This window comes from Scyliorhinus canicula, chromosome 11 (genome assembly GCF_902713615.1).
Source record: "Scyliorhinus canicula chromosome 11, sScyCan1.1, whole genome shotgun sequence".
Lineage (NCBI taxonomy): Eukaryota > Metazoa > Chordata > Chondrichthyes > Carcharhiniformes > Scyliorhinidae > Scyliorhinus > Scyliorhinus canicula.
In genome coordinates this window covers 153,228,491-153,251,320 of record NC_052156.1, presented here as the reverse complement: position 1 = coordinate 153,251,320, position 22,830 = coordinate 153,228,491, and the positions used below count along the sequence as shown (strand labels likewise).

The 22,830-nt window shown below is 44.9% G+C and overlaps 1 protein-coding gene across 1 annotated transcript in view; it reads left to right on the top strand.

Moving 5' to 3' along the window:
- Positions 1 to 22,830, top strand: part of LOC119973530 (collagen alpha-1(VII) chain-like) — a 528,770-nt gene that overhangs the window by 183,588 nt on the left and 322,352 nt on the right. The window contains 8 exon segments of the mRNA XM_038811804.1: positions 103 to 261; positions 2,829 to 2,948; positions 8,881 to 9,030; positions 12,412 to 12,546; positions 15,525 to 15,671; positions 17,341 to 17,589; positions 20,037 to 20,176; positions 21,983 to 22,106. Of these exon segments, the coding sequence (XP_038667732.1) occupies positions 103 to 261; positions 2,829 to 2,948; positions 8,881 to 9,030; positions 12,412 to 12,546; positions 15,525 to 15,671; positions 17,341 to 17,589; positions 20,037 to 20,176; positions 21,983 to 22,106 (1,224 nt within the window).

Sequence of the window (22,830 nt, the reverse complement as noted above, 5' to 3'; positions counted from 1 at the left end):
AATTTTATGATTCTATGAAGTGGAATAATGATTCAGTTGAACCCAATGCAGCACAGTTCAATAAGGGGCGCTTGCTTTAATGTTATGTTTCCTTGTTGTCAGAGTTCACTGGGAGAGATCGGCCCCGTCAAATAGCACTGAACAGCAGCACAACATCACAGCAACTGAAATATCTGGCTGCCAATACAGAATACGTCTTGTCACTTTATGTGGTCTTCAGTTCTGTTGTTGGCCCTGGGATAACAACAACTATGAAAACAAGTGAGTGACACCAAACGACATTTTTTAACTGCTGTACAGGTTAACATGGAATGGGGAGATCCTTTCACGTGCGATCAAGATAACATCCTGTTCATAAAGACTGTAGATATTACTGGGAGCATTTTCCATTACAGTCATCAATTATTTCCAGGTCAGGTCGTGGCCAGAGTAGGAGGTTAGCTCTGTGTACTCTGCTCCAGCAATGTCCCTCAGCTCCAGTCTCAGAAACATCAGAATTGCATTACTTATTTCCCACATCAGTCAACCTCCTGGTGTTATAATGCAGCATGGAAGGAGGCCATTCATGCTATCGTGCTTATGCTGGCTCTTCAAAGATTAGTCCCACTCCGCTGCTCTTTCCTACAGCCTGGTTCCTTCTGAATGGGATGATTAGCAGCTGTTCTGTACTGTGGACCTTCGCTCACCCTGTTGAGACTACCCAAACTCTGAAAAGATAGTCTTTAATGTGCAGTGTGGATAAGAGATTAAACTTCAATCAGTGTGCAGGTGTTAAATTAATAAGAGCTAACTTTGCAGCAATTCTTGCCATTATATTATAATAATGCATATTCTCACATCGTAGCACCATACCTTTAAAAACTCTTCCTCTCCCTGTCATACTGCACGAGTCATGTAGTTGTAGAGGCAGGTCGATTACCTCCAACTAGGCCTGCCCTATATCAGTATGAATTTAGTGATTGGGCTTTGTAGTTAGCCTGATTTCTCCCCCTTTCTTTGTAGAAGCTCCCAGTCTTCACCACTCTCCAGCACAATAGTTGAGACGCATGTTTGTTGTGTTGAGGATCATGTCACCGTTCTGAACTCTCAGCATGCAGCATATTCGAGAGCTTTGTTCCATCCACCTTCAGAATGGAATTGGCAGAGCGAGTACCATTGAAGCTTTTCGCAGAAGATTAAAAACATGGGGTAGTCCATCGTTGAACATATGGGCTGTGGAAGGATGGGTTTGATGGGCTAAAGGATGGGCCCAGGATGGGTTTGATGGATCAAATTACTTCACTTTGTGTCAGGATTTCCGTTCTTAGACTCACATGCAGACATGATCAATGCAATCTATCCGAACATTGGAGCTGAATACAAATAAGCAATTCATCCAGTGCCTCGGAGAAAGGTGATAGTTGGTCAATCGTCAGTATGTTGGCAAGAGGTTGCAGTACACCATTGATCCAAACCCTTGGTCAGAGATTTAAGTACTCAGTTAATCCTCAGTATATTGGAGAGAGATTGAAATGCCCTGGAGACAAACTCAAAGATGAGGAGAATCCAGGAGAGTGACACAGGTTGTTAACATAAACTGGTAGGATTATTCACAAAGGCGCAGGGAACAGTCAAAGTTGTTAGAATCCAGAGAAAGTGTTTATGTAGGCACAACAGAGGAAACTATTAGGTGTGAATCGGAAGTACGGAGGACAGTGGAATGTATTAACACAGATCAATGTTGAACTGTTAGCGCCTTCATCAGACACGTGAACATTCAGAGCTATAAGACTTTACCCTGAGGCCTGAGATAGCACTGGCTGTATGTGTGTGTACAAGATGATAGAGGTCAGTGCAGCATTCAGTTGTTGTAATCATGCGAGTGAAGATGCTGCAAGCCTTTCCAACATGTCCATCCCCTTTGCCAGTCCTACTGATACGTGTCCACTGTCACAGTTTCATTCATATCTTGATGTAAACCAGAAGTTTAGAAACAACCAAATGTAGCTATATGTCTAGTATCTATAATCAGGAGAAAGAAACCAGTAAACATGTTCATAGGTGAGGAAACTGTGATCTAAAAGTAATCTAAAAAGAAACTGTTTCATACTCATTAACATTTGGAACAATCTATTGCCTGATATGCTAGACAGCGGCATAATTTAACAGGAAATGAAGATCGAAAAGAACTGGTGTGAGATCAGGAAGGAGAAGACAACATTGTGTCTTGGTCATGACAAGCAGTGGGCCTGGATTTATTCAGATATAGTCCACTTGTTCATCTACTTCTAAGTGAGTGAAAGTAACCCCAGCAGTTCATGTGACGAATCCAGTCTTAAGACATGCAACTCAGGAAGACTGACCTTTGGTCTGTGCTCAATTATCTGATCTCAACTGGGATACAAGTTGGAGGGCGAAAGATTGTGATGCCAATGCGGAATATTGGTGGGAGCCTTGGAGGAATGGCACAGTGTTGCTTAAACCTTTCCCTCAGCAGTTTTCACCAAAGCTACACTGGATGACCAGAAGAACCCCCATTAGAAATTCTATCCCAAAGAGTTGCCATTCCTGATCACTACCCATGATTGTGCTGGAAAGGAGTATGTGGGGGTGAGGGGGGACATTGGATGAGTACAGGCTGTATCTCGACTGTGATACCTTACCCTCGATGAAGTGGAATATCCTCTCAACACTTGCTGTCTAGACTCGCATGTAAATAATGACCACATGGGCAAACGGACAAGATTGATACGATTATACCCCAGCGAGGGGTATAATCCTTTGGATTGGGGAAGAAACGAGAACATCCTGGGGAATTGAATTAACTGATGGCTTATTCTGTATTGCAGCTCCACTTGACTATGTATCAAACTTCAGGGTAACCACATACACCACCACCGTGGTGTCTGTGGTGTGGAGTGCTACTGTTGGAGCCACAGAGTATAAGATAACGTGGAGCCCAGCATCAGGTAAATAAGGAGAAACCGGTTCTCTAAATTGGGTGGCTAACGAACACCTTTTGTTGGTGTTTCTCTGATTTTTATTTGTGACCGTAAGCAATTATTGTTGTTGCTGAATCATAGGCGTTTTTTGTTGTACCTTATCTAAATTGTTTTTTTTTTAACTTCTTATCAACTGCTTCCACTGTACATCTTTTATCTGTCCTCTTTAAGGGATTCTGTAAGATTTGTAATCCGTTGGTTGTGGAAAATGAAAGGGAAATCTAATTCAAGTGTTTAAGATGATTAAGGGAGTTGATCGATTAAATAGGGAGGAGGAATTTCCTCGGCTTGCGAGTTCCAGAACAATGGAACAATAACCTTAGAACCAACGCTAGGCCATTCAGGTGCTGTCAGAAAACACTTCTCCTCACAAAGAGTAGCTGAAATCCAGAGTTCTCGTCTTGCTGCTCCCCCACCCAATAAAAGCTGCTGGGGCTTGGGATCAATTGAAAATATCAAAACCAAGAATAATGGAATTTGTTAATCAATACAGAACATTTAAGGCATACAGAACCAAAGTACATATGCAGATTAGCTATCATCTAATCAGATGGTGGATCAGACTCAAAGGACTGAGTGGCTTATTGTGTTCCTATGTTCCTTAGTTGGTCAAGTGCAATCCATATTTTTGAAATCTCTACTGACTAACCAGCATTGATTTATGTTTTGTAAAATATTTAGTAAATTGGCCATGTATTATTGAGGCCAATGGCAGATACAGGGAATGCTGGAGTGAATTGTACAGTGCGGAGCCTGAAGCTTACTCAGCCGACTGAATTTTATTTCCGATATTAGCTCTGGGTTTTTCTCAGCTTTGGTGAGTGGAATGGGGAAGAATATGATATGAATCAGTTTGGTGACATCAAATTTGAGCATAAAAAGCCTGCCGAATAGTAGAAGTGGAAAAGACTGAATTCACAGTTCAATGATTGTAGTGTTGAAACATGTTAGAGAGTTGTAATGATGTACTTTCACAGACTTCATTAGAAACACTAAAAGATTTATTAGTAAGAACTGTACAGCAATACAGCAGTTGCACCTATTTCCCTACATACCTCCTGCTTAGGAAAGAGGCTTGATCCACTCCCTATGGTGATTCCCGACTCTGAGCCCCCATTGGTCCCTCAAGCCAGGTGACCCTTACTTTGCTGTGTTGCCCTTAAATGGACAATCACCACAAATCATCACACCCCTCCTTTATACAACTCGGTCCTAAATTCTAACTAAACATTATATACATGAGTTGGACAATTATTAATATAATAATAATTATTAATAAAGTCTTGAGGGGTTTTTCTGTTTCTTGTAGAGTGCCATAATTCTGTTGTCTGCGATGCTTCCACGGGATCGATGTTAACTAGAACTGCAATAATGATAGTTCATTACTACTTGCTTGTATGGAGACATCATTTATGTCTATAACAGGTCAATCAGGTACTTCAACGCTGACTATTGGAGCATCTCTCTACTCCTCAAGACGATCTGTCCCTCCATGTCTACTTGGCACGACAGGAACCTGGTCTCAGAGACAATAATTCCGGGGATCTAACTTCATCCACTCCCGAAATTTCAGATTTTGACACCATATCATTTGTACTTAATATTTTTAAAAATAATGTATGGAGGCACATATCAACACAATACAACAAAGTCCTATGTCTTGACAGTTCTTTCGCAATCTTGATCTGTCATGTGTGAAGAAATAGATGTGGTACTCAGTTTCTGGTACTTAGGTTATGTGATAAAGTTTCTTCTCTTTCCAGCATTTCAATTCAACATCTTTTTCACTGACCATTTTATCATATTGGTCCTTGGGAATTTCTATTAGTGTGAGCATTGCAGAAACCTCAATATATTTCTCTGTCTGAATTGCTGATTCTAATAATAATAATCTTTTTATTGCCACAAGTAGACTTACATTAACACTACAATGAAGTTACTGTGAAAAGCCCCTAGTCGTCACTGCCTGTTCGGTTACACAGAGGGAGAATTCAGAATTCTCAGCTGGTACGGGAATTGAACCCACACTGCTGGCCTTGTTCAGGATCACAAACCAGCTGTCTAGCCCACTGAGCTAAACCAGCCACTGTTGTCAGTTTCCGTGTTTTTGCCTCTTCAGTTAATTTCTCATTGCCAAGCTTCCCTATATCAAGCTCTTATTCTCTCGATTCAATTCTTCACTGGACTTGTTCTTATTTTCTAGTTGCTTTTTCATGGCGCTCAGCTTACATTGGGCGCAATTCAAGTAATTGGAAAAAAGTCCTGTAGCGAGCGCATTTAGCTGCATGTTTCCCGGCCCTCGCAGCACCGAGAAACACATGGCTATACAATGCGACTCGTATTGTATAAAGGGTGTCGGCAGGGAATGGACAGCCAAGGCTGCACACAGCCCTATTTTATACACTGAGGAGCTCTGCTCGTTGGAGCTCTCCACTGTAGTGAGAGATCAGGACGCCAAGTCCAAGGCCCCCGAAGCAACCCCCGAACCTCCCTAACCATAACACACTATGGGAGGGTCCCTGCCCCCACCCCAACCACCACCCCCAACACCTTAAAAATGGCGTCCTAATCTTTTCCTGCACTGAGTTCTTGCGAGTAGATGTGTCAGGCTAGAGGCTGTGGCATGGTAATTTTATCCTCATCGCCAGATGTAATGGTGCATGTTCAGAGAACAGAGAAGGATTTACTAATGAGAAGAACTGTGCAGTAGTACTGCAGTCCCCAGCTGCATCTGGTTCAATACATTTCCCCTGCCTAAGAGAGGGCTCTATCCCCTTAGGTGATTCCTTATCCTGAGTCCTCATTGGTCCACCAATCCAGGTGTCCCTTATTCTGCCATGTTGCCCTGAAAGTGACAATCACCTTAAATCACCACAGGAGTAGGAGAGAATACGATGGGTGGTATTTAATGGAGATGACAGGGGTCTTTCCCGTCGGCTGGAGATCTGTTGAGAGCCCAACATTGCCTCTTGTAGGGGAATCCCGCTAAATTAAGTGGCACTCTGCTATGATCCCAGTTGTTGTTATAACTGGATAGGAAGATCCCAGAATGGAACCATGGCTCAAAAGAATGTAACTTTTACTTTGTATAAAACGTGAAGGAACAGAATCACAGGACCACTAATTAGTTTTAACATCCAGGAAAAAAATATATTAAACATGAAAAATTGATTATACAATACTCCTTTACTCTCCCATTTGTTCAACAATTACGCACACATTTTAAGATTAACACGGATTACAAAGTACATTTTAAACTACAATAGTCTCATGAACACAAAGCCCCTTCTAAGCACACAAGATGACTGTGGTATGACACACTCCTCTATGAACCCAAGTGAATATCTGTGGATTTCTCCTCAAAATCCCCCCCCAGATGATTCTTATCCCATGAGCCACTTTGTCTCACTGAACTCCGGCCTCCACACCAGTTATTTCAAATTCCGCTTTCAAAATTCAAATCTTCTTTTAAATTATGTTTTCCCTCCGCGGCTTCCATCAGGTGGCCTCCTGCATACCTCTGCAAGGCCTATTTATTTTTCACGCTGTAGTCCTCTCTAAGCACAATTGAAACGCAGTTGGAACTTGACCAACTCACACACATACCTTTGTTCAACATGAATCTAACTATATGCTTTACCCTTCCAGTCATAGAAACATTAATTAAGCTCACTTAAAACTATACCTTATTTCTAATGTTTACCAGTCCAAATATACATCTCTGAAAATGACTTTTGTTTCCCTAACAACGCAGGCACTCAAGTGGACAGCAATAGGCCTTTCCTGGGGTCAAAGACCTGAGGGATAGATGTCCCACCCAACTAGAGTCACTGGCCAATCAGAGGCTGATGTCTATATTGAATGGCGGTGCCACCGGGGAGATGATGGCCACTGCTGGTTCAACACCCACCGGAGGCTTAATGTCGTTGAATCCCAAGCCGCATGTTTGAGCAAGGGCGTGGGGGTAGGGTTTGCGAGCAAGTTCAGATTGTTGGCACTGAGCAGGCCCCCCCTTTCTGGATGCTAGTTCCCTCAAAAAGGCACCATGTGCCTACGAATAAGGACACCCCTGGGGGCTTGCAAGAAACTCTGTGCTGTCCACATGTAGCACAATGGTTAGCACTGTGGCTTCACAGCACCAGGGTCCCAGGTTCGATTCCCGGCTGGGTCACTGTCTGTGCGGAGTCTGCACGTTCTCACCGTGTCTGTGTGGGTTTCCTCCGGGTGCTCCGGTTTCCTCCCACTAGACCCGAAAGGCGTGCTGTTTGGTGAATTGGACATTGTGAATTCTCCCTCTGTGTACCCGAACAGGCGCCGGAGTGTAACGACGAGGGGATTTTCACAGTAACTGCATTGCAGTGTTAATGTAAGCCTACTTGTGACAATGAAGATTATTATTAAACTATCTTCTGACACTAGACGTCGCCAGGCTACTCCGTATATACAGAAAACAGGCTGGGTGGGAGAGTGGGTTAGAACTAACCCTTGTGATCTGGGGTTTAATCCAGCCCTACCTAACTGGGTTAACATCCTCTCTTTCTCTCCTTGACTCAAGGACCTTTTAACCTGACTTTGGGAATGCTGTAACTTCCTTTCTCGTGGGTGCAAAACTAAAATGTTGCTGAATATTTAGTAGGCATTTCACAAAAAAATAGAATTTCTTAATTTACAGGACAGAAGCAATCCAACTGGTCCAGGCCTTTATCCAGGCTCGATTAGACCCTCCTCTCTCCGTCTTTACCTGACCCCATCAACGTAGCCTTCTGATTTTTTCCCTCTCATTCGCTCATCCAGTTTTCCCTTGAATGTAGCTAAGAAATTCAGCCAAAGAATTTACTGTGTTGTCAATTCTACACCCTCACCACTCTCTTGTGAAGAAGATTCTCCTGAATTTCCTATTGGATTCGTTAGTACATCTTACAGGGACACAGTCTCAAATTAGGTTTGTCTGCCATTTGAGACGGAGACGAGAAGGAATTTCCTCTCTCAGAGGGCTGTTAGTGTTTGGAATTTCCCCCCATCCCCGCCCCCACCCCACAGCGAGCAGGGGAGGCTGGGACCTTGAATATATTCAAGGCCGGATTGGGCAGATTGGGGGGGGGGGGGGGGGGGGTTGCAGGCAGGAAAGTGGAATTCGGGCCACATCAGATCAGCCATGATCTCATTGAATGATGGCCACAGGCACGAGGGGCCGAATGGCCTACTCCTGTTCCCATTTCTTATGTTCTTATTGAAAAGCTTGGGTGTTGTACTTGCGAGTGTCCCTGGCCCAATCATCAACCAGTTTATTCTGTTACTGACAGTGATCCACAAAATAGAATATAGACTCACTGGAGAAGGCACGTTTTTTTAATATACTAGAACGTTAGCAGAACTGGGAGATTATACCTATCAGGAAAGATTGGATTTCTCTGGGAAAGGTAAGATTTAAAGTGACTTGGTGGGGTCTTCTCGATCATGAAAGGCTTCGATAGATTAGTCATTGAGAAAATGTTTTCACTTGATGGGAAGACCAGAATTAGGGGCTATAAACATGAGATGGTCACTAATAATCGGGAGAAATTCCATTACCTGGAGGGTTGTTAGAATGTGGAATGTGTTACACACGGGGTAATTGAGGCAAATGGCATAGATACATTTAAGGAGGAGGTAGATAAACACATGAGGGAGATAGGAATTGAAGGATAGATTACGGAGGTAGATGAAGCAGGGTGGGTGAAAGGCTGTGTCAAACATAAATACTGACCCGAACAGGTTGGGTTGAATAATCTGTTTCTGTGCGGTAAATGCGATTGAATTTGATGCTCTCAAAGCATTGTCCTGGCTGCAGTGACACAGGGAGCCTGTATGAATCTGTTCCAAATTCCTCCTGTTTTAAAGTTTATTTTCTCCTTGCTAGGAAGAGGTGGTACTCAGAATGAATATGTGGATCGCTACACTCTGTCTTACCACATTGGAAAGCTGAACCCTGGGACTCGCTATACAATTAGCCTCAATGCTGTGTTTAGAAACTCCGAGGGACCTGCTGTGTCCCTATCTCAGATGACAGGTAAGGACTGACGGGGGCAGTGGGCCACTGGTAATACCTATGCTTCAATTCTTGCGGAGAGGAAGATTGCTGTTTCATCGGGGAGTCAACAGAACAAAACTGAGGCTTGGAGGGTTAAATTACAAGGACAGAAAACATAAACTTTGGAGTGGATTCCCTTGATGATAAAAGACCGAGGGACAGCCTGATTTGAGGGAGTAAAGAGTTAAAAAAGATTTAGTAAAATCCCGCATGTACCTATGGGGTGGGAATTTTTCCCGTGATCCCCGCAGAGTATGAGCTTCCCAGCTAGGGGTGGAGGAACTCTAATTAACCTCAATATAAAAGGTGGGCCAGGAAAGCACCAACCAGAATGAGAGCCGGTAGGGATCTACTGGGAACTGTCTATATCGTATTGTAAATAAATCTAATTCTTGACTCAATGTGGGGGCTCCAGTGTCCTTATTAAAGATGTCAACAGAATTGGTCTGGAGAAACGATTTCTTCTGATGAGTGAATCAGAATGAGGGGAGATAATCAAAAATATAAGGTTAGGCCCCAGACAGAAGTGAAACCCAGGAACGCCTTTTCTCTTGAAGGCTTGTGGATATCTGGAACATTCTTCCCCAAAGAGGCTGTGGATGCTGAGGGAAAACCAGGGACATGAATCTCCGCTGGGGGAATTCCCTATTGCGTCGGCAGCGCACCCAGTCCTGGGGATTTCCCGACAACGTGGGGCTGCCCACAAAGGGAAACCTCATTGGCCGGCTGGCGGGACGAAGAAGCCCGTGTGCCGCACCAGAAAAATGGTGCAACAGGGCGGAGAATTCCGCCCCAGGGCTTTCAGGACTAAGATCATTATAGGGCAGCACGGTAGCATGGTGGTTAGCATAAATGCTTCACAGCTCCAGGGTCCCAGGTTCGATTCCTGGCTGGGTCACTGTCTGTGCGGAGTCTGCACGTCCTCCCCGTGTGTGCGTGGGTTTCCTCCGGGTGCTCCGGTTTCCTCCCACAGTCCAAAGATGTGCGGGTTAGGTGGATTGGCCATGCTAAATTGCCCGTAGTGTCCTAAAAAGTAAGGTTAAGGGGGGGGTTGTTGGGTTACGGGTATAGGGTGGATACGTGGGTTTGAGTAGGGTGATCATTGCTCGGCACAACATCGAGGGCCGAAGGGCCTGTTCTGTGCTGTACTGTTCTATGTTCCATTTATTGCTGTTTGGTATCAAGGGATGTTGAACAAAAGCTCTTATCAGTTTCGGGTATAGATAGGCCATGATCTAATTGAAGAGCAGTGCAGCCTCGAGGGGCTGAATGGCCGCCCCCCATTTCCTTTTGTTATTAAGCGGTTGGGTGAAAAGCCACAAACCTTCATGCAGGACACCATGAAAGCTGAACACAAGAGAGAAGACTTGATAAATCAAATAGCAGTGGTGAGTTACACCACTTGAGTTAAAAGCCTGTTGGATTGTAGAAGGAATGAAAGACAGAGAGAGAGAGAGATTATGTTCTACGGCCGTGAACTCTTGAGACGAGATGAATTTGAGTTGGAGATGGTATGAAGAGTCTTGAGTTCCACACATTGTCAGAGAGAGAACGAATCAGAGTCCCTGTGATCAATCTTACTGCAGTAAGAACTTCAGGAGGAGGAAACACATCTGGGACAAAGTATTAGGAATTTGGAAGGAATCTGAGAGGAAGATTTGCTTGCACTACAAGAGTAACTACACTTCGAAAGTACTTCATGGCTGTAAAGTGCTTTGGGACATTGAGGCATTAAATGGTGTTATATAAATACAAGTTCTTCCTTTAAAGTTCAAGGAAGGAAATAATAAGCTTGCATTTATATGGTGCCGTGTAGAATTTATAGCGGGAAAGGTTGATTTCATGGGGCTCGAGAACCGGTGAGAGATCCGTGCAGATAAGCCCCGCTGCTACTGAATGGCGTCCAGTGGCCCTTCCCTGGGAGCCAATCAGAGGCCAGCAGCTCTGTTGCTCACCAGGGAGGCAATGGTTGCTGCGGTAACAATAGCCACCAGGGGCTTAGAATCGAGGAGTGACCCAGGGCTTAGGTGCCTCTTGGCGAGGAGTTTTACAGGAGGAAGTTCATGGGGCAGGGGTGTTTGGGGATGGTCAGCAACAAGGGCAGGGAGGTGGTGTCAGTGGCTCCTCACCCCATCCTGACGCTAGGCCTCTTGATCAGGCACTGTGCACCTTTGAACAAATCCTCCACCCTGAGAGAGCACACTGACCTGCACATGTCTGCCTATGATGCAAGCCACATGGCGACAGGCCCGTCCACCGCTGGGTTAATACCAGTGGTGATGGAATGACATCCTTAGGTGGTCATTAATTGGCTACTTAAGGGCCTCAAGTGGGAGCTGAACAGCAAGTCTGACCATGGGCCTTCCCTCCCCAAGCATAATTCTGCTGGAGTCAGGAAGGCAGTGGGGTACTTGTACACTACACTACCCCCTATTCCCACCTCAAACACAGCACAAAGAAGGGCCTAAAATTTCCCCTTTCAACACGGATAGTTGTCATCTTATTCCACACAAACTGCCTCCCACTCTAATAACTTCTTCATACTTACTCTCTGAACTTGGCCCTGTGATTGTCGGTCGTGGTTTGGATTCAGGAAGGGGGGTACTCACTGCTCCCCGAGCTTCACTGTTAATGGTGAGAGTAAAATGGCAGAAGAATGTTCCTGATAATGTTAGACCAGCTCTTGGAGCTGTTTAAAGCTGGTGATGTTTTGAACATCCTGGTGTCTCCGTGCGCTCTGGATTGGCCATGCTAAATTGCCCCTTAGTGTTCAAACGTTATGCAGGTTAGGTGGGGTTACAGGGTCATGGGAATAGGGTGGTGGAGTGAGCCTATGTGGGGGGCTCTTTCAGAGGGTTGGTGCAGACTTGATGAGTCAAATAGCCTCCTTCTGCACCGTACGGATTCTATTCTATGCTTGCATTCCTCTGTTCACCTCTTTACGCAAGTATGCATTATCCATTCCTCATACAAGTCCTCTTCTTCAACCAATGAATTCCACATTCTTATTACTTTCTGTGCTAACATATTCCTCTTAAATTCCTTACTTGATATGTTTTTAGCTTCCTTATCTTATATCCATCAGATTTGGGCTGTTCCACACACAGGTTTCCCCATATCCACCCTATCGATGTAGCCCCGGCCTGCGCAATCTTTCCTGATGGTTGCCCCCAAAGTGCTTTCCCAACTAATGAACCACTTTCAAAGTGCAGTTGTTACGTTGATAATCACAGTAACCATTTTACACTCAGTAATCACTGTCACTCTCTGATTGAAATGCTCCATTGCAGATCACATGAATAAAGCATACAGGATCCATTCATTGTTTTTAACCATAACCTGTCCTTTCATCACTCACAGCTTCTCTGGATTCTGGACAGGTCCAATCTGTGAAAGAATTGAAGGTCATAGAAACCGGGTCCAACAGCTTAAAACTCTCTTGGAAAAAGGTGCCTGGCACTTCGGGATATAGAATATCTTGGGCTCTACTGCGAGGTATGGACTTTGTCTTGATCACTTAAACCTTTGTAAGGCAGGGTTCTACCTGTATTTGCCTAATATATACTTCACATACTTGTTTAATGGACCACCAAACATATTCAGTGACTCAGTGACTAATGACTGAGTGGGTTTGTGTATGTTTGTTTATTCAATAATGTCAACTGACATCTGACACAACATCTGCCATATAGACCAGTTAAGTCACAAGGGAGTTTGGCAAGATTGGATGGTATTTGTTTTAAATCAAGCAGTCTGACGAACAAGGCAGATGAGTTGAGGGCACAAATTAAAACATGGGAATATCATGTCATTGCTGTCACTGAGACATGTTGAGAGAAGGGCAGGATTGGCAGCTCAATATTTTTGAATATAGGATCTTCAGGTGAGCCAGGCAAGGAGATAAAAGAGGAGGGAGGTTGAAAATTTGATCAGGGAATCAATTACAGAAGTAAGGAGGGTCAACATCTCAGAAGGCTCTTCAAATGAAACCATATGGATAGAACTAATGTGGCGCAACTACATTGCTCGGCCCCTGAACAGTCGGAGAGAAATAGAAGAGTAGATATGTCGGTAAATTTCAGAGAAACATAAAAGTAGTAGGCTCGTGCTATTAGGGGATTTCAACATCCCCAAGATTAACTGGGGTAGTCATAGTGTGAAGGGTTTAGAGGGAGCGGAATTCTTAAAATGAGTTGGGGGGGGAGGGGGGCTGGACTTAACTTTAGGTAACAAAGCCGGGCAAGTGGTCGAAGTATTAGTGGGGGAGCATTTTGCAGACAGCGATCATAACTCCATTAAATTCAAGATTGCTTTGGAAAAGGACTAGGATGGGCCTGAGATCAAAGTTCTAAACTGGGGGAAGGCCGATTGTAATAAGATCAGATATGATTTGGCCAAATCATTCAGGGTAAAAGGATAACTAAGGAAAGAGTTAGGCCCATTAAGGACCCCAGTGGAGGAGGTAGGTAGGGTTCCAAATGAGTACTTTGTGCTGGTGTTCACTAGTGAGATGGAGAATGTGGGTATAAAAATCAGGGAGAAGGACTGTGATGTAAATAAAGGAATTAATATGGACAAGGGAGGAGATTCTGAGTGGTCCAGAAAAATCTTCAGAACTAGATGAAATATATCCCAGGCTGTTGATTGAGGCAAGGGAGGAAATAGCAGGGGCACAGGTAATAATTTTCAATTCCTCTCTGGCCACAGTAAAGTGCCAGAGGATTGGAGGATAGCCAATGTGTACCATTATTCAATAAGGGAGGAAGGGATAAACCAGGAAACTACAGGCCAGTCAGTCTAACCTAAGTGGTGGGGAAACTATTGGAAGCATTTCTGAGAGACAGAACGAAGCTGCATTTTGCAAGACAGGGATTAATCAAGAGCAGTCAGCATGGTTTTGTTAAGAAGAGGTCATGTCTGACCATGCTGATTGAATTTTTCGAAGAGGTGGCCAGTGTGTAGATGAGGGCAATGCATTTGACGTGGTTTACTTGGACTTCAACAAGGCCTTTGATAAGGTCCCACATCGGAGATTGATAGCGAAGGTAAGAGTCCATGGGATCCAAGGAAATTAGACAAATTGGATCCAGTATTGGATAAGTGGCAGAAAGCAGAGGATGATGGGTGAGGGCTGTTTTTCTGACTGGAAGCCTGTGTCCAGTGGGGTCCTGCAAGGATCAGTGTTGAGGCCCTCACTGTTTGTGGTTTGTATAAATGATTTAGACATGAATGTAGGATAGTTGATCAGTAAGTTTACAGATCATAGAATTTACAGTGCAGAAGGAGGCCATTCTGCCCATCAAGTCTACACCGGCCCTTGGAAAGAGCACCCTACTTAAACCCACCTTATCCCCGTAACCCAGTAACCCCACCTAACCTTTTGGACACTAAGCGGCAATTGAACATGGCCAATTCACTTAACAAGCACTTCTTTTGGGACTTGTGGGAGGAAACCGGAGCACCCGGAGGAAACCCACGCAGACACGGGGAGAATGTGCAGATTCTGCACAGACAGTGACCCAAGCCGTGAATCAGACCCGGATCCCTGGTGCTGTGAAGCAACAGTGTTAACCGCTATTCTACCGTGCCGACGGGTTTGAAAGCAGAGGGGCTCGCAAGTTCCATTGGTTGCCATGCTTGCTGCCAACCGCCCACCCCTGCCACCACCCACCACTGCGTTCATACCAGCTGTAGTGATGACGTTGGGTGGTCCGCCTGCCAGTAGACCAATTGAGGCCCTTAAGCAGGCATTTAACACCACTCACATTTACCCAGTGATGGAAGTAGCCAGCCTGGCAGGTTCCCCAGCGTGGGCTGGTGATGGGTGCTGGGTCCCCCCTCAGCTGGCCCTGGGCCCACTGGAAAGTCCCCCCCCCCCCCCCTCCGCCCGCCCCCCCAGGTGTATCTTTCCCAGCTTTCCCTCCCACATTGGCTTCTCAAACCCCAATCCTCTCAGCCCCCTTGCCGACTCACTAAATACTTACAAAGTTCTGATACATTGCAGCTCACTGCCTCATCGCCCGAGTACAGTACCACAGTGCCCCATCTAATTCAGCCTGTCGCCCTGAAATTACCCTGGTAGGGCAATGGCAAATCGCTGATGTCTGTAATCTGAGGTTCTGTGTCGGACTGTCTAATCGTCAAATCTTTCCTGGATTCTCCAGCAGTTAAATGTTAACCTCTGGGGTGCTGCTGTGAGAAAACCCAACAGAGAATTGAGGTTTTAAACAAAAAAAAAAATCTTTTTCATTTTTCTTGAACACTTTGACAAGTAATTAGAAGAATGTTGAAGATTGGAACAAAGGCTGAGATGAAACCTTCAACAATGCTTACAGCAAAGTTGGAAACTCAACTTCCACCATAAGTAGGGCAAAGTTGCAGGAATGGAGAATGAAGAGCTCTGATTCCTGACTATTGTGCTGTGCTTGAACCAAGAATGATACCACACTGCCACTGTTTAATTCTCTCTTCAGGAGGCCCTGAGAGGACAAGAGTTGTCCCAGCTGATACAACACTTTCCGTGATAGGTGGATTGGAAGAGAGTTCCACATACACCATCCGAGTTTCGGCTATGGTTGGAAGCAGGCAAGGAACGCCCATAGTTGTCTCGGCGCAGACACGTGAGTGCACTTCATTGCAGCTTAAGAAGCCAAGCAGATTCTGAGCTATCTCGCGGGATAGGCCTCAAATGCTGCTTTTGGATTCTGTAAACACACAGATTCTTTCCCACCTACACCATGTCACACTCACACCTACTTCAGAGGAAGGCCATCTTTAACCATTGGTTTGATAACATTAACAGATGAGGTCAGTTTAGGCCATTATAGTCCATCTCGGGGCCCATTTATTCTGTACTGCAGCCTTCTCAATCTCTCCTGGGATGCATCGCTAACCCCCTCAGCCTGTCTCAGAACCGCTCATGCTTTGCTTCATGCTACTCCTGATTGACACAGCTCCCAATGTCTAATAAAGCCACAGTGCAACTTAATTACATGGGTGGTAATTGAATCATTTCAGTAAATAATTGTGCATGTCCACTTGTCAATACAAGCCCAAGACCCTTGCATCGATAACGGTCATTACTGTATGATATGCCCCCAAGTCTTCCCTCTGACCAGACTGCCCTTAACTACATTTGTCTGAAGGTATGCAATCTCTCAAACTCAGGCTATTCAAGCTGCAGGAAAACATCCACCCTGGATTATCGGCATCAGGAAGGGTATCACTGGAATAGAAATACAAAATAAATAACATTCTGGATGTAGCAGGTTCAGAAAGCAACCTGCAGTACTGCAGCATACCCACCAGGGGGCACCAAGGGGTTTAGGTGACCATACCAGCTCAACAGCCCCATGGTCAGGAAGTGGAGTGAATGTTCAGTTCAATCTGGTTATAAATTCATTTAAATGATTTGTAATTGAGATTAATTTCTTGTAACTTTATCAATGAGTTCCAATGTTACTTTTGCTTTTAATTATAAGGTGTTTTTAGTACGGACACGGGGAGTCCACACGGAGTAAAATAAGAATATTGTTTTATTTGCACAAACAATGTGTACACTACCCGGTCCATTTCTACCGGGTTCCTATTCTGGACGGTGCCTTACTGGCTGACCTTTTATACACTGGGTAATTGAAATACCCCACCCGAGCTCGTACTCCACAAGGAGCACGGGGGAGGCGAGCATTCCCACCCCTTCTGTCCTGTGCAGGATATTACAGCATTCTCAATGCAAGGCTCCATTCACTCCAGCCTTGGCTGAGAGTGTCAACCACCACAACTTTGTCCCAAGCCTTGAACAATTCCCGGCTAGAACCAGGGCTAGAAAAAAAGAAAGAGAACACCCCCCCCCCCCTCCCCCACAGCTTTTACCTTCCGAAAATGACAGTGAGGAACTGTATTCAACTGCTCATCTAGTATTGGGGGCTCACGGAGTGAGGAATTGTATCCCAATTCTCCCCAATATTGCAGAGACTGAGTGCTCGAAATGATTTGACTCGGAATGACTTCCATTCAGAAAGCAGTACCACATCCCTTGCCACCCACCCATCCTCTGGACTGGCTCATTTGAACAGAAAGTCAGACTTTAAAGGAATGACCTATTCACAGATTAAAGGTTAACGGTCAAAAGTCTTTCCTTAATTGAAATGCAGGGATGATTAGGAACTCAAAGTTTTATATAGAATAAAGGCAGATCTTAAAAAATAACCATCTTGTCTGAAAAAAGTGATTTCTAGGCTTTAGCATCGCTGCCTGGAAGAATTTGCCTCTGTTTTGATCTTTCCTCAGGCTCCAAAAGGAAACTTTCAGTCACAGCAAAGCCAATGGTTATTTCGCCAGTCGTCCTGGCAACCAAACCTGCCCTTGCTTCAACGTTCCGATCCGATGCTGGGCAACCAAACAGCAGCCGAGGCAAAGTGACCTCACCGCCTACAACCAGCACCCCATCCGCCAGGAGAATCACTGCCACCACCAGTCCTGCCACCACCTCTGCCCCTGCCAGGAGGCAGCCACCTCAGGCCGTGCAGGATAGACCTGGTAAGTGGGTGACCCGCTTACGGAACAATTGGGCAGGGAACACAGTCAGGATTTTGGCCCCCTGTTTGCTGCGGGCTAAATGGCGACGGGGGCACAACGTTTTGTGAGAGGCTGAGAATGAGATTCACACCGGCGGAATTTCACGCTCAATTGTCCCCGCCCCCGGCAATGACATGATACGTTGAAACATCATTAGCGGGCATCCCAGCTGTATCATTCCCCCCACATTCAGATGCTCCCCCTCCTTCACACTGGCAAGGGTTACAACAGATCTGGAGCAATGTGAACCTGGTGAAGGAAACCCGCTGGGGGCGCACTGGTAAGTACAGACGACAGCAGGGAGACCAATTGCCCAGGCAGTAGCCTGGCACTGCCCCGGCACTAGGGAGGGTGATGCCAGGGGATAGTGGCAGCGTTGCCAGGGACTGTGTTGGAGGTGGGGGGCCTTCCTCTGGGGAGGTCATGGGTGGTGGTGGGGGGGGGGGGGGGGATCTGTATCCTTGGGTTTCCCTGTGTCCGTGGTGGGGTGTTACCCTTTTTGGTGGGCGGGGATGGTTCTCCATGTCCATGGAGGCATCTTTGGTTGTACTTTTCATTCTGTTAGATTGGGGCACCCGGTAAAACCGTTCCCCGATCTCTGGAAGCCCAATGTTGCCAACGGGATGGACTCTTTCAGTGTGACGGTGTGGGGGCAAACCTCCAGCATTTTCTTTCTCAAAATGTTGGATAATGTGGTGGGAAGAGCTGGCAGTGTAGCTGGCGGACTGCACTGCTCATTCCTCACCTGAACCAACACTTTGGAGAAAAATATGAAAAATTCCGCCCCTTATATTATTCCATGAGGGTATCAATTGAGAGCTGCTGGTGATATCGACCCTCCTGGGCGAGCCATTTTCATGAAGTTTATCGACTCATGATACAGAAACAAAGGACAAAGGCAAGTGGTGCTCAACATTACAAAATGTTTCACTAAAACGGGGCTGAACGGTCCGAGGAACAGTACAAATTCGGGTTGGATTTCCTGGGATTTAGAAGGCGAAGAGGTGAATTGATCAAAACTTACAAGATCTTAAGTGGATCTGATAGAGAGAAGCAACTTATATTGGCTAGAGAGTCTACGAGGGAACATAAAAATATTAGAGACCATACCAGAATCTGGGTTATGGGGAAAAGATGGCTTTATGGAGTTACGGCACCGACTGCCCATTATCTGATTGAATGGCAGATTAGGCTTGAGGGGCCAAATGGCCTCCTCTTGGCCCCATTTTCCCAGGAAAATTAGGATATTTGGATAAGAGCGAATGATGTTCCTTTTATTTAACCTTCATAGAAAGATAGTTGGAGCTCCTGAATATTTCTGTGTGCTTCTGATCATTGGAGTATATTAAACAATGTCCCTGCCCCAGAGTTCATGACATCAAAGTGGCTGGTCTAAGACGAGCCATCACTGCCGAGCTAGATTCTGCCCTCTCCTGACGCCCACACCTGAGCACTTTGCAGCAGAAAGTGGCCACCAGAGAACAATCAGTGGCACGAGTCCTTGGGCCGAGAACGCTGAGGCCAAATGTTGATCCTTAACTGCTGATCTAACTGAGATCAGCTAACCCTCAACTCTAAGAGTCAGATCTCATTGGGCTGTTTACCTTTTGCGTCATCATGGGCCTGCCAGCGATAGTGTAATCCATCTTACACCTTAAAGGGAAATTGCCTTCACGGGAGTATGGCCAACAAACCAATCAACCTGTGATTATAATCAAATGATACAAAAACTTAAGTATGTCCAAATGCGTCAACAAGTGACTTGTTCATGACTTAGTGTCAGTCAAGATGACACAGGACCTTTCTTCCAAGTTTCCCTAAGCTTTTCATGAAGTCAAAGTGGGACAAGTTTTCAAGAACTTGCTGCCTGTTCTCCCACGCGGGGCTTTTGATAGTGCAGACACTGAGAAATTGTTTTTACTTGTAGCAGGGTTGGTAACCGGAGAACACGGGTTTGACATAATTGGCCAAAAGGATCAAGGAGGAAATGAGGGGAAAAAAGATTTACTCAGCGAGCTGTGATCTTGAATGGACTGCTGGAAAGGTTCATGGAAGCAGATTCAACAGTAACTTTCAAAAGGGAATTAGGTATAAAACCTGTAAGGATAAAATGTGCTGGGAGGTGGGGGAAAGAGCAGGAGAGTTGGACTAATTGGATGCCTTTTTCTAAGAGCTAGCACAGGGGTAGGTGGGCTGAATGGCCTCCTGCGTCGCCTAATTCCGTAAAATCTGGAATATGCTTCCACAAAAGGCTATAATTGCTGTGTCAATCGAAATTTCCTTCTGTTACCCTGCCAACTAACTGCTCTAATTTCGAAACCAAGAGAAACGCAAAGAGGTTTTGTAGATAACCAGGATTTTATCATTCCTGCTCTGGACTGACTACTCGCTGTTTTTTCCTTTATCAGTTTGTGGCAGAGCCAAGGCCGACATAGTGTTCTTAGTGGATGAATCCTGGAGCATTGGCCAGGATAACTTTAAGAAGATCCGGGATTTTCTCTTCAGGATTGTCTCATACATCCCGAAGATTGGGCCTGCAGGAAGCCAGGTAATGAAAGAATTCTCGACTGCTGAGTCTGTGGGAGGAAGAAGACACTCAGTGAAATGTTGTATGTTTTTTTAATGTTTTGTAAGTTTCTTATTCTACATCGTGCAACTTGAGAGAAAAACGGCTGTCCGTCCCACGTCTGCTTGTGTCAGTATCTTGTTGGACTTGTCCCCATGCTTTCTCACCCCCTTCCCAGGAAAGGCAAATAACAGAGATGCATGGATAATTCAGGAAAGCACTGTTAAAATTCTTCCCCAACCCTGGAAAGGCTGGCAAGTGAACCACATGGAGCCCAACTTGTTGGTTATTCCCTAAAATCTCCCTCATTTTTGACACAATCAAATTGTTTTACAAAGAGGTGCCTCGCTCCTGGTTGAGAGTTGCAATTATTCCCTTTTCACTCTGGAATGCTGCCCATCTGTTAACATCCAGTTTTACCCCATGTTACCGGAGTTTAATTGGGTGGCCTCCTGTTTTGCCTCGTCCCAACAGCTTAAACATTCCAGTCTCATGTATGTTATTTATGCCGTTAATAATATCAAGGAGCTGAATCAGATTCGCTCTAAGTCCATCTCTCTCTCGCTAGCAAATTAAACCACGGGACATCATCTATCTCCACAGTGCCTAGCCTTCCTTGCCCTTCTCTGAATTGCCTTTGGTACTAAAATATCCTTCTTGATGTTGGGGAATTCTCTAAATGAAATTGTCACAAAGCCCTGTTGTTTGGTGACATCAGTGAATTTTTAATCAAATAGTAGGTTACCAATTCACAGATCCTTTAGGCTGACCAATACTTGTTAGTGAGGCTATGTCATTGGAACAGTAGAATGTTAGATAATTTGGTAGTATGAAAAGCAGTTTGACCAAACAAGCCTTCCCACATAGTGTTTGATTTGAGGGAAATGCAGTCAACATTTCCACTTCTATCCCTGAGGCGCTGAGGCCTGTTGCGACAGCTTTAGACCTCATCCCAGCAGAGGTCAGTTGACTGTGGGCAGGCAAATTATTGAGCCTGCGATCTTTTTGGTTGAACAGCTAAATTCCACATTTTTCCCTGGCGCCATCCAAAATATAAATGTTCTTTCTGGGAGATGAAGAATTTGGCACGTTACTCATTGGGTTGTTGCTGCTAATCTTGTTGCTAATCTGATAATCCCCTTCTCGGTTGATACATCTTCACAGATTCACAGAAATTACAGTGCAGAAGAGGCTCTTCAGTCCATCGAGTCAGCACCGACACATAAAAAACACCTGACCTACCTTACCAATCCCATTTGCCATCACTTGGCCCATAGCCTTAAATATTATGTCTTCGAGTGACAATTGGTTATGATTTTCACTTTGAAGTTGCTAATTGGTCTCTAGTTGATATTAACCTTTCCTGTGGTTCCTTTTGTTGTGTTATGCTGCTTCGGATAACACAGGCTGCTACTTGATGCAGTCTTAACTAAAGGATGCTCCAGACTCTGAAATGAGTTCAACGTGTTTATTGAACTATTAACACAGTTCTCAAATGAGTTCGACTCTCTGCTAATCTAACTGTAGTAACTCATTCTAACTGTACCAGCTTGCTCTAAGCCACATGCTGGGGAGTGATGCCGCTGATCAACCCTGTCTAACTCTCTAGATGTCTGTCTGTGGAAAGAGGCAGGGTGTGAGTGCCTCATCCCTTTTATAGTGTTTATGTCATGCCCCCTTGTGGTGATGCCACCTCTGAATGTCCTGACTGCCCATTGGTTGTGTCCTATTCTGAGTGTTCATTGGTTGCATGTTTGCATATAATGACACCTTTGTCTTGTGTAACAGGTCGCAGTAGCTCATTACAGTGACAATCCCAGGACAGAGTTCCAGCTTAATCAATACAAGGACAGAAACTCAGTTTTAAGAGCCATCAGGGGAGTTCAATATGGTGGAGGCAACACCAGAACAGGTGATACTTTTGAGATATCTATCGGTATGAAATAGACAGAGGGAGAGGATAACGCCACTCTCCCCCAGAAAAGGATTGTGTACTTTCACTTCTTGCACAACAATCTCCCGCTTGTTTGGGTGTAATTGGGTGATGTATTGATCTAGTTTCTCAGCATGATGGTCACTGTATTCGAGGCAATAAAATGTTTTTTTGGTGCTGTTTTTTCTTCATATACTGACGTTTACAATTACTGAACCTATTCATCGAATCTCTGTTAGCTACCCACTATCCACCTCTATTATCCTCTCACTACCCATTCTCAATATTCTTTTACCAACCATTTCCATATCGACTCACCCACATTATTTATCTCCATTATCCATCCATATTGAACATATATAGGCTGCATTGTTCTACTTTGTCTTAAATTAGTCATTTTACATTGCACACAAAATCTCTGTTGTCGAGAAGCTCCATTTGCAAATTTACCTGAGGGCCTTGTGCTTACCTTCTCATCCTAACTTCAACCTATTTCTCGCACCAGTCTTCCCTCATCTATGCATTTGTCCACCTTTCCTTGCACTATTAACTAGGCCCAGTTGCCCATTGGTTTGGCTAATGCTGCGTAGATCACATCACATTTTTCTAGGTCTTGAATTCCAAGAGGTTTTAATATAAATTCTAGTTCCTAAGAGGAGGGCTTTCTTCTTTGAGATTCCTGAATGACACACTTCCAGACCTA